This window comes from Protopterus annectens, chromosome 13.part0 (genome assembly GCF_019279795.1).
Source record: "Protopterus annectens isolate FY-2018-M chromosome 13.part0, PAN1.0, whole genome shotgun sequence".
NCBI lineage: Eukaryota > Metazoa > Chordata > Ceratodontiformes > Protopteridae > Protopterus > Protopterus annectens.
This window is the reverse complement of record NC_056747.1, coordinates 798,244,656-798,258,064: the sequence shown is the minus strand read 5'-3', so window position 1 is coordinate 798,258,064 and position 13,409 is coordinate 798,244,656. Positions and strand designations below refer to the sequence as shown.

General features: G+C 40.4%; 1 protein-coding gene across 3 annotated transcripts in view; it reads right to left on the bottom strand.

Moving 5' to 3' along the window:
- Positions 1-13,409, bottom strand: part of DHX40 (DEAH-box helicase 40) — an 866,160-nt gene that overhangs the window by 710,938 nt on the left and 141,813 nt on the right. For all 3 annotated transcript variants that reach the window (XM_044054528.1, XM_044054529.1, XM_044054530.1), the window contains one exon: positions 4,218-4,445. In XM_044054528.1, coding sequence (XP_043910463.1) covers positions 4,218-4,445 — 228 coding nt within the window. The remainder of the gene's footprint in view (positions 1-4,217; positions 4,446-13,409) is intronic.

Below are 13,409 nucleotides of genomic sequence, written 5' to 3'. Positions count from 1 at the left end.
CAAACAAAAAATATACACATAATGAATAAAATGCCCTTACTTTCCTGGCGATCCAGTCAATGACGGAACATATGTAATACTGATAAGTAAGATGGTTGCCAGGAGGCAACCAACAAACTCCTGAAGCAATATAAAGAGATAACACTTCAGGTGACAAAACGAATTGAATGAAGTCCATGATGATCTCTTACATCTGGACTGCTTTCTAATGTCTAAGCCCTGAAATGTGGCCGGAAGACAAATACGTACCTAAAGCTTTATTTCACACTACAACTACGATTTCCTGCAGCAATGAGCCTTGTGATGTGCATTAGCAATATTACCAGAATAAAATGTGCTTTAAAAATTCCATAAAGTGTTTTCACAGTCATTACACTTCTGAAAATTCACTAAAACATTACAAAAGAGATGCAAAACATTCAGATATTATAATGGAGGTTAATACCTTAATGTCTACTATCGTACTTAGCATGAGATCAAATATCTTTAACATGTCAATGCAGATAAACTATTGTGAAATTAACTGCATACATCAGCAAGTGACTGTTAAGCATACAAGCAATGAACTACAGCAAATTACATTTTCTTACCATAGCGATGCCACTAATATCACTATAAAAGGAACTATAACACAGTGTAACTGAAGAAATACAACAAAACTATAACCTATTTTACATCTGATAACTGTACAGAAACTTATTTTGTGTTGCCTAACTGCATTTATGGAGAAAAGCCAAGTTCCTGCTTCAAATTCACACTCACTTCCATAATGACTATTGTTGCTCTAAGTGTTACTATTTGTAAATGAACAGGAAAAGGTGTAAAATTGGAACACTGTAGTGCTTAAGTGGGCATATAGTAATACATTACTGTTACAATTTGACCTTTTTGCCTTAAGCAACATTAAACGGTAGTTTAAATTTTTGGTTTGTAAGTAATTAAGTATATCTTGGTTGCGGCTGATAACTGGTTTGTTACATAAATGTGTTGGCATCAGCACAATGGCAATTTTTTGTGAAGAGTAACATTTGCTTTATATTTAATAACACTTAAAATAAATGCTGGTTTATCATATTTATACTTGCGAGCTGAGCCATGAATAAAACAAACATTTCCCAAGGGCAAAGACATATACTCTACAGTATCCTGTACAAACAGATGAAGACTAAAAATGTGCCTACTGAGGCAAAAGCAGAAAGGAAGCAAATTAGTTTACAAAGTGGAACAATCTAAGACCTTCATTCAAGGCTATATGCATCACAGTATATGCCTTCTATACAAAAGCTTTCTAATGCTGTAGACTTCAGTATGGCAAATAGTATTGATATACATTTTGTTTACTTACAGGCAGATACACTTTGTTAAAATAAAATCCAGAATTCTCAACTGACGTTTGCATCAGATATTGTAGATGTCTCTTCTTGTTTATCAGTTTGCCCTGATTTGTATACAGAAAGATGTACCTACATGCTGAACATCTACGTAAACATTAGATGTGTAGAAAATTCTGAGTTTTTAGATTTATAGCAGAGAGAGAGAGAGAGAGAGAGAGAGAGAGAAAGAGGACATTGCTAATACCTTTAATAACGTTTTCACTGAAACTATCCAGACCCTTACAGATCAACTATCACCCATTGGCTCTAATACCATCACTACTACGTCTGCCACTCAAATCCCCTTTAGCTTCCAACCAGTCCCAGCCTCATTTATTAGCTCCCTAATTAACAAATTAAAACCAATCACCCTATCTGCTGACCTCCTCCCCACAGAATACCTACAAAAAGCAACAGATGCTATAGCATTCCCCATCTCCATATTGATTAATAGAACCATTATTGAAAACTCTATTCCCTCCATCTGGAAAACATCCCATTTTATTCCACTTTATAAAGGTGGTAGTTCCACAGAAATGTCAAATTATAGACCTACTGCCATCCTCTCACCTTTGGCTAAAATTATGGAGAATTGTATTCATAAACAACTTCTGCATTATCTCATTCAGAACAATCTGTTGGCTGACACTCAACATGGCTTCAGACCACCTCTGCCCTCCTTTCTTTCACCAATGCCATTAACCATAACAGAAATAACAATATGCTATCCTCAGCCCTCTTTCTCGACCTCTCCAAAGCCTTCGATATGCTTAACCACCAGCTAACTTCTCCATACCCTGTCAACCATATCCTTGCATAGCAAGGCTATTCAATGGTTCCAGTCCTATATGAGTGGTAGACAACAGACAGTCCTATGGCAGGACAAATTATCCACTGTACTTCCTCTATCTCTTGGAGTTCTGCAGGGCTCTATTCTAGGTCCCCTTCTATTCTCTATCTTTATCAACAACCTTCATACTGCCATCCCAGACGCAACTTGTATCCAATACGCTGACAACTCCACTTTGATCTGCTCTGCTTCCTCACCATCAGACCTTCTGACCTTATTCCAGAAAACATTCAGCATAGTAGAAAACTGACTCTATAATCGCCATCTTATTTTGAACCCTAATAAAACCAAGCTACTACTTTTCTCCCACACTCATATGCCCACTCCATTCACCTTTACAATAACATCCAACGATGGTACCATTACCTCCCCAGATAACCATACAAAACTCCTAGGGGTAATAGTAGACAACAACCTCAAATTCGATATGCATGTCAATCAAACTATCAAAACAATTAATAAAAAACTTAGCTCACTATATAGAAATAAACCTTTCCTTACTCTGTTAGATAGGATTGACATTGCCCACATACACCTAATCTCTACCCTTTTGTACGCCTCACCTATGCTAACTTGAATAAATCAGTACTTAGTAAACTCTCAAACTGTTACAACCATATCGCCAGATTTGCCACAGGGTCTATATATCGGACACATCACTGCCAAAACCTTAAACTACTAGGGTGGCTTGAATTTCCCAGCTTACTTCAATATAATCAGCTTACAGTAACACATAAAGTCCTCAACCTAGTCGAAAATACCCCTGGTCTTAAAAACCTCATCAATACCTATTGTAACTCCAGGCCACTTCGTTCTTCTAACAAACTGTTGGTTCGAACATATAAATCCAATAACTCAGCTGGTGACTTCCTGTTTTCTAACTTTGTTGGTAAAACCTGGAACTCACTTCCAGCTGACCTCAATCTACTATCCTCACTCTCTCTATTCAAAAAAAAGCCTCAAACAGCACCTAATGACACACTGGTTATGTCCATGTACCAACCCTTGCTAACTCCCCAACTTCTCGGTTAAGGATTTACCTCCCCCCTCTCTCTATGAGAAGTATGTTTAACATATGACTCTTTACCCCTCTATGCTTTCAGTCTTTATACCCCTCCCCACTCCTCTCCCTTACCCTTTTACATCTTTCCGTATTTCTTTTGTTTATATCCCACCATACATTTGATACTATGTCAGGGTAGTCTGGGGATTGTTCTTCTCTAATTCACTCTTACTAGACTATCCCTTCTCACCAAGGCTGTTGATTATGCTTTTTTTTCTTGTACGTCCCTGTGTCTGATACTTAATTTTTATTCTTTCCTTCTTTTTCCTGCTTTATCATAAAACTACTGTGTTTAACTTTGACTTTCTCTAATGCCCTTTTACTATGACAGTCTAGTAACTCTTTATCAGTCTTATTTGTGTGTGATCTACTACAACTTATACTTTACCCTGTTTATTATCTGTATGATTGGAGCTTTTCTCCCCGTTATTTGTGTGTTATCTATTATATATTGTATACCAAGTTGTACTTTACTCTGTTTATTATCTGTATGATTGGAGCTTTTCTCCCCGTTATTTGTGTGTTATCTATTATATATTGTATACCAAGTTGTACTTTACTCTGTTTATTATCTGTATGATTGGAGCTTTTCTCCCCGTTATTTGTGTGTTATCTATTATATATTGTATACCAAGTTGTACTTTACTCTGTTTATTATCTGAATGATTGGAGCTTTTCTCCCCGGGCCTCAGCTGAAAATGGACATGTATCCAGTCGGATCATCCCAGTCAACAAATGTAAAATAAAATAAATAAAGATATGTGGGAATAAAAAGGCAACCCAAGTCTTTGTCAGAATAAGGTGCATTTTAAAGCGGTTTTCCACATTAATATAGATTAGTACCAGGCACTCTGAACCCCCAACAAGAGTAAAAGTTCCTTTGTGGTGACCATTCCACCCTAATGCAGTGAACTATGAAGAAAATGCTTACCTCTTTAACATACAGAGAATTATCTGTATCTTTTGGGCCAATCAAGTTGCAGAATTGTTGTTTGACAGGATATGTTCTGCCTGCCACAATAAATGCTGGACAGTTGTTAAAAAAGGCAGAGAGCTTATCTGTTTCTAATGTTGCTGACATCACTATGACCCTTGGGGTGTGCTTGTTGCTAGGGAACTCATCCAAAAATTTCTTCTTCAGTAAGCCCAGAAGTATGTCCTAAAACACAAAAGAATTCATAACAGTTTTAATGATCAGAAAAGGATAGAGAAACAAAATAAACTAAATGAAACTCTTGAATATGTCTTATTTCAGTATTACTGTAAATTAAAAGAAACTTAAATAAAAAATTTGCCCTAATTTACTTATGCAGACATATTAACTTGTAAAATGCAGTATTCTTTAAAACCATCTATTCAGAGAAGAGAAACAAGACATGACATTGTGCTAAACTCACTATCGTGTGATGGTACATGGCAAGGGAAGCAACAGTAAATTGTCACAAAATAACACGCTGACTGTATTTTATAACCACTACCAGATGGCTATTTATTTATTTGCTATTTTTACTCCTACCCCCTAACACCCTGATCCTTGGTGACTTCAACTATCCCACCATAAACTGGGTGAACTATTCCTGCTCTAATGCACTCACCCAACAATTCTTTGACATCATCAGTTCTAACGCACTAGAGCAGTTTGTCTCATCCCCCACAAGGGGAGATAGCAATCTAGACTTGGTTTTCACCAAGATGGGTGACCACTGCACCACCCCCATAGTAAGATCTTCCCTGGTGAGATCAGACCATCGGTCTATCTCATTGGAAGTGTCTATTCTGTCCAACCCCCCCCCCCCCCCCGAGTCGTAACCAGGCTAAAAAACTTCTCAAAAACTGACTACAATCTTCTAAGGGAGGGTATCAGTAGCTTCACACCCCCCCCCCCTCAGAGGATGTAGACAAATATGCTGAACAGTATGCCAGTGCAGTATACAAGCACCTGTACAACTGCATTGACTCAGCCATACTCAACAGAACTAAAACCTGCTCCTCAAGGAAATGCAAACCTGTTTGGTGGATATCCTCTATCAACAGGCTTTACAACAAAAGGAAGAAACTGTTGTCCAAGGGTAAAAAAGCACAAATTCCCAATTGGAAAACTCCCTCATTAGCCTCAACAAGCAAATTAGACCACTAGTGAAAACCTCCAAAGCCAATTATAAATCGAAACTAAACGAGCCACAAATAAAAATACCCACAGGGTACAAAACCCATCATCATCATCATTATCTTTTGGCTTTTCCCGTTAGGGGTCGCCACAGCGGATCATCTCTTTCCATTTCTTCCTATCCTCTGCATCTTGCTCTGTCATACCAACCACCTGCATGTCCTCTCTCACCACGTCCATAAACCTTATCTTAGGCCTTCCTCTTTTCCTCTTACCTGGCAGCTCCATCCTTAGCATCCTTTCCCCAATATACCCAGCATCCCTCCTCAGCACATGTCCAAACCAACGCAATCTCGTCTCTCTTGCTTTGTCTCCAAACTGTCCAACATGAGCTGACTCTCTAATATACTGATTCCTAATCCTATCCATCCTAGCCACACCAAGTGCAAATCTTAACATCTTTAACTCTGCCACATCCAGCTCTTACTCCTGCCTTTTTGTCAATGCCACTGTCTCCAACCCATATAACATAGCTGGTCTCACTACCCTCTTGCAGACCTTCCCTTTCACTCTTACTGGTACCCGTCTGTCACAAATCACTCCTGACACTCTTCTCCACCCATTCCACCCTGCCTGTACTCTTTTCTTCACCTCTCTTCCACATTCACCATTACTGTGAACTGTTGATCCCAAGTACTTAAACTCGTTCACCTTTACCAACTCTACTCCCTGCATCCTCACCATTCCTCTACCCTCCCTCTCATTTACACACATATATTCTGTCTTAGCCCTGCTGACCTTCATTCCTCTGCTCTCTAGAGCATATCTCCACCTCTCCAGAGCATATCTCCACCTCTCCAGAGTCTCCTCAACCCGATTCCTACTCTCACTACAGATCACAATGTCATCTGCAAACATCATAGTCCACGGGGCCTCCTGTCCTTGTCTTAATCTCATCTGTCAACCTGTCCATCACCACTGCAAATAAGAAAGGACTCAGAGCTGATCCTTGATGTAATCCCACCTCCACCTTAAACGGATCTGTCACTCCCACTGCAGTCCTCACCACTGTCACACTACCCCCGTACATATCCTGTACCACTCTTACATACTTCTCTGCCACTCCCGACTTCTTCATACAATACCACAACTCTTCTCTAGGCACCCTGTCATATGCTTTCTCCAAGTCTACAAAGACACAATGCAACTCCTTCTGACTTTCTCTGTATTTCTCCAATAACACTCTCAGAGCAAACATTGCATCTGTAGTGCTCTTTCCTGGCATGAAACCATACTGCTGATCACTAATCAGTGTAAGTGGTACCTCCATTCTTAACCTAGCTTCTACTACTCTTTCCCATAACTTCAAGCTGTGACTGATCAATTTTATCCCTCTGTAGTTACTGCAGCTCTGCACATCACCCTTATTCTTAAAGATAGGTACCAAAACACTTTTTCTCCACTCCTCAGGCATCCTCTGACGTTCCAAAATTTCATTAAACAATCTAGTTAAAAATTCCACTGCCATTTCTCCTAAGCACCTCCATGCTTCCATTGGGATGTCATCTGGGCCAACAGCCCTTCCATTCTTCATCCTCTTCATAGCTGTCCTTACTTCCTCCTTGCTAATCTGTTTCACTTCCTGATTCATTATCCCCACATCATGCAACCTTCTCTCTCTCTCATTCTCTTCATTCATCAGCCTCTCAAAATACTCTTTCCATCTACTCAACACACTCTCCTCTCTTGTGAGTACCTTTCCCTCACTATCCTTTATCACCCTTACTTGCTGCACATCTTTCCCAGCTCTGTCCCTCTGTCTAGCCAATTGGTACAGGTCCTTTTCTCCCTCTTTAGTGTCCAATCTCTCATACAACTCTCCATACGCCTTATCCTTAGCTTTCGCCACCTCTCTCTTTGCCATGCGCCTCATCTCCTTATACTCATGTCTACTTTCTTCATCTCTTTGACAATCCCACTTCTTCTTCGCCAGCCTCTTCCTCTGTATACTCTCCTGTACTTCCTCATTCCACCACCAGGTCTCCTTGTCCTCCTTCCTCTGTCCAGATGTCACACCAAGCACCTTTCTAGCAGTCTCCCTTACTAGTTCTGCTGTAGTTACCCAGCTATTCGGTAACTCTCCACTGCCTCCCAGTGCCTGTTTTAACTCTTCCCTAAACTCCACTTCACAATCACCCTTTTTTTAACTTCCACCATTTAATCCTTGGCACTGCTTTCACACTCCTCCTCCTCTTCTTGATCACCAACGTCATCCTACAGACCACCATTCTATGCTGCTTAACTACACTTTCCCCCGCCACCACTTTACAGTCTCCAATCTCCTTCAGACTGGCCTTCCTACATAGGATATAATCCACCTGTGTGCATCTTCCTCCACTCTTGTACGTCACCCTATGCTCCTCCCTCTTCTTAAAATACGTATTGACCACAGCCATGTCCATCCTTTTCGCAAAATCCACAATCATCTAACCATCTGCATTCCTCTCCTTAACACCATACCTACCCATCACTTCCTCATCCCCTCTGTTCACTTCACCAACATGCCCATTAAAGTCCGCTCCAATCACTAGTCTCTCACCCTTGGGTACACTCACCACAACTTCATCCAACTCACTCCAAAATTTCTCTTTCTCATCCATCGCACACCCAACTTGTGGAGCATATGCACTAACAACATTCATCATTACATCATCAATTTCGAGCTTCATAAACATCATTCTGTCAGACACTCTCTTCACGTCTAAAACACTCTTGGCATATTGTTCCTTTAGTATAACCCCTACCCCATTTCTCCTGCCATCCACACCATGATAGAACAGGGTACAAAACTAATAAAAACAAATAAAGAACCACGTCCGAAGCACAAGGAAGAGGGTTTATCGGAAAACGTAACACAAATCATATGACTTCACTTACTTAGCGCTTTCACCATTATACATGGCATCATCAGAGTGATCAGAATAAACCCTCTTCCTTGTGCTTCGGACGTGGTTCTTTATTTGTTTTTATAAATCAAAACTAGCCTCTGAAACAAAGGCTAACCACAAAGCCTTTTTCAGTTACATCAGAAACCTCCATGGCAAAGACAGGTTTGTTCCGAATTAGTTCTTAACGGTACCACTTACACTGATCCTGTTGACTTAGCCAAACTGCTAGTGGATAGGTTCAGTGCAAACGTCACCCTCTTGTCCCCCCCAAAGGCTCATTCGATATCCCCGATACTTGCCCCGCACCTCACATCTCCATAGATCAAGTGTTGAAGGCCCTATCCAAGGCAAAGAACACAACTTTCATGGGACCTGATAGCATCCCAGGTTGTATTCTGCAACATCTCCAGCAAGAACTAGCCTTGCCATTGAGCACTCTATTCAACCATTGCCTAAGTACAGGCTTCATTTCGGCAGAGTGGAGAACTGCCATTGTCATCCCTTTGCACAAAAGTGGCGCCACTACTGACCCTGGAAACTATCACCCCATTAGCTTGACAAGTCTGATCTGTAAGGCCATGGAGCATATTACTATGGACCTCATAAACAAGGACATAGGCAATCTCCAAGCACTTGACCCCACCCAGTTTGGATTTGTCAAGGACAGATCTTGCCTGTTGAACCTGGTTGACTTTTTTGAGACTGTCACCAAGGCACTGGATGAGGGAAAGTCAGTACATACAGCTTACCCTGACTTGCCCAAAGCTTTGACACAATCCCCCACTCGGGCATCATTGAAAAACTTACAGAACTTGGCGTAAATCCCTATCTCATCAGGTGGGTGGCCAACTGGCTTACTGATAGGACCCACACAGCCAGAATAGGTGCCACTACCTCCTATAGCAGGCCTGTCACTAGTGGTGTTCCCTAGGGATCTGTCCTGGGACCCCTACTGTTTGGCATCTACTTCTCAGAGGTCCAGGCAAAGACAAATGGCCTGTGTCTGACCAAGTATGCAGACGACTGTAAGTTGGGTGATGTCACTGACTCCCCAAATTATGTTAACATACTTCAAGAGAGTCTCACAGCAACAAATGATTGGTGCCAAAGTCATGGCCTTAAGTTAAATGCAAAAAAATGTATTACCATACCATTCGGCAAAAACACGGCCCCTACTGATTACCACATTAACGGCAACCTCCTATGCAAACAACCTATGGTGAGAGACCTGGGTACACAAGTTGACAACAATCTTACCTTTGACCACCATGTAGTGCCAGTGGTCAGAAAAGCCTTTTACTTGGTTCATCTCATAAGTAAAGGTATTGCATCCAGAAAAAAAGGAGGTTATTACCTCTCTGTACTTCTCCCTCACTAGGCCAATAATTGAGTACAACCCCCTGTTTGGTATGTACCTCTCCAAACACCTGCACCAACAGGAAAGGCCACAGAAATACCTCCCTAATAGAATCCATGATCTCAAACACCTGTCCTATGTGGACAGGCTGAAATCACTATCACTCTACTCTCTATCGTACAGATTGCTCAGAGGTGATCTGTGTCTTACCTACAAGACAATCTCAGACCCTGCTGTACTAGGGATGCTCCATATCTGTAAGTCTAACGCTCGCATAGTACTTGATCAAAAGGCTTCAATCTAATATGTGACATTAACAAAACCTGCTGGAGAGAGAGGTTTGTCTCCCAGAGGCTGCCCAGTCTCTGGAATAGACTCCCCATACACGTCAAACAAAGTACGTCGCTGACCCCTTCAAGCGCAACCTTGATGAGTAGATAGGCAACCACAAATTTGTCCCAGGGGTTCCACCTGTGTCCCTCATTGACAGGGGAGACAGGTGCTGACTGAGGTTTCTTTTCTGGGGATAAACACTTGGCTAGGCTTGTAAAGGCCCCAGAGCCATTAGCCTAGTAATATCCTATGATTCTGTGATCATCATCTGACCATGTCTCTGTCTGTTTTGTTCACTATCACCAAGGCATGAGTTGACTGTGACAAGCCATCACTGAGGCAGCCATCAGGGGGTGGCTCAGATTTTCTGATTAGCCTTAATGCAGATGCATACTCCATTGCATCCAAGGCTTTGGTGTGCAATGGGTCTTTGCAGTGTAAGCTACACCTTTGCGTGATGTGATCCTTTGACCCTGCCCCTCTTGCAGATAGGCACTTCCATGTAATCACTGCTCTTCACTGGGGATTACATCATGGACTGCACGCACACAAGCACATGCCCCTCTCCTTCCTTGAAGAGAAGCAAGCAGGCATAAACCTTGGTATTCCTCCCTCCCCCAAGCCAGCACCAACATGTGACAGAGCTACTAATCTAACTCAGGTTGCCTAGATCGTAACCAGAGCTTTATCCTTCTATGCAAGTGGAGCTGGTACCAAACCGTTTGTTATGATGCTAAAATCATAGAAGCAAAAGAGGACTTGAGGGGATGGCAACTGCTTAAATGCAAAAAAAAAAAGAAAACAAAACACATGCTGACTATATTTTCCATCTCCTCGAAAGCATATGACAAGGTCCTAAGAAAGGTGATTTTGGCAGTCCTGTGATGGTTTGAAGTCCCAGAAACACTGCTAGAGTTAGTGCAGACTATATAGAAGGATCCAATGACACATGTACGGACAATGTTTGGACTCACAGAGGGTTTCACAGTGGGCGTGAGTGTGTATCAGGGTTCAGCTTTGAGCCTACTCCTGTTCGTACTGGTGATAGACAACATCAGCAAAGAGCTTGAATGGAAAAGAGCGACAAAGCTGCTGTCACCAAACAATGTGGCACTACAAGCAGACTCTGAACAGGAACTTTACTAAAACACATGGGAATGGAATCAAAACTAAAGGTATATGGGATGAGACAAAAATGTTGTGGCCTTATGTGGTAGAATCAGGATATTGTGAAGGTAGAGTTGGTTTCAAGTTTTAATGGGTCACCATGACATTCAACACTCCATTGACAGAGAAAAATCCTGCAAATGAATTTCACTGAAATAACCAGTTCTTTGGAAGCCATAAAAATGGATCTGATAAATTAGACTATCTTGTTTTGTGTGTGTGTGTGTGTGTGTGTGTGTGTGTGTGTGTGTGTGTGTGTGTGTGTGTGTGTGTGTGTGTGTGTGTGTGTGTGAAGAGCTAAGGGGGGCCATGCTTGACTAAATGGAAGGTATAAGTGTATACATGATCACCTTGAAGGCAGTGATCCAGCCAAATAGCAAGTATGCATGATTCTGTAAGACAGCAGGAACTGTAAAACTGCTGTAACAAATGAAGTATTAATTACATGAAATGAAAGGCAAGGCAAAAAGTGGAATTTAAACTTTTATGAAGTTTTGAAAGTTATACAGAAAATGAAAATGTATTTATTTCAGTTTGGTAACCAGATAAGTGGGCTGGTCCATGGACCCTTTTTCATCTATAACCCGGGTCTTAGGCAAAGCACAAAAGGTATAAACACAGTACAGAGTTACAAAAACAAGTCATTCAGGTTTACACTGAATCAGAGAAGGAAAAATGAAGATAACAATGTGAAATAATTATTTCATCAGGAAATTATACACTAGCAATTTACTGAGCAAAAGTGGCATCAGCACTTGTTTGCTGTATGAAATCTTACAACTGATATGCTTATGACCAAAACTATTTATTAATAGTACCTCAATGTATACAGTATGTACAATAATTAAATGTGGCAGTATGGAGTACCTGTGATTTAACTACTCACACTATACATTATTTTACATTATCTAAAATAGCGATTTGCAAGCATATACATTATGCACAACAGTGGTATGACATCATTTTATGTTAGCTGACCTTTATGAAATTGGTGAAGGGGACCTGTATAATGAGCCTATTGTATGATGAACCATAGTTTAACTATTGTCCCTAAAAGCATTTACACCATCCCCCATTCTGGAATCATAGATAAACTAACTAGACTGGGTATAAATCCATAAGTCCAACAGTAGCCAGCAGAAAAAGATGTTAATCCCAAAAAACACTTTCTTTTAACGTAAAGTCAATTTAATAAAAATTTTTCTCACGTTTTCATCACTTTAAGTAAAGTAACTTCTTCAGACACACAGACAAACAGCAGTTACACAGTTTCTAAAGCATTTAAACCATGTAGCATGAAGTCATGTGACTAATAACAGCAATGAATTAAAAGTGCAAAGCACAATAATTCAAACAGTATTAAAGTAAATCTTAAAACTTACATACTACCTCAAATAAAAAGTGTGTACGCAATCAGTATAAATATACAAGGATTATATTAATATCATTAGTAAAAAGTTAAAAATATACTATCGTGTAAGATTTCTTAATTTAAGCAAACATGAAATATTACAATTCTCATTCAAACCAGGCAAGCAGAAAGCATTAAGTGCTAACTGCCATTCTAGTTCTCGTACCTCTAATAGTACTGAATATGGGCCACCTCTAATGTCAGGAAGTACCTGGTCAATAGCGTGGAACGTGAAACTATGTCCACCATTTAATGAAACATGTTTTGCGAAAGCATTTTCTGTTTTATTTTTGCTAATCGCATAAGAGTGTTCGTAAATTCTCTCACGAAGCTTCCTGTCCGTTTTCCCTATATAGAAAGCCGGACATAAGGTACAGGAAGCTAAGTAAACAACACTCTTGGACTCACAATAAAACTTGTGGTTGATGTAAAATTTACATGTGTTCAATACTCTAAAGGAATTCCCTGTTTTTATGTATTTACACATCCTACATGCTCCACACATAAAGGTTCCTGTAAGTCTAGAAGTAGGTTTAGTGCTTTTAATTTCAAAAAACTTTTTAAATTAGTACCTCTTATATAAACAATATTGGGTGACTGGCCAATTCTGTCAACTAGGGAAGAGTCCTTATAAAGGAAACTCCAGTTTTTGTGGAGAATTAATCTAAGTTGGTCACTGTCTTTACTAAAGGTGGTTATAAAAGTATTGCATAAAGAGGTCTCCCTAGTTTGCGGAGTCATTGAAGGTTTTATAAAGGTAACCAAGTCACTGTTTGGTGACTGTGTAGTTTGAATGGCAA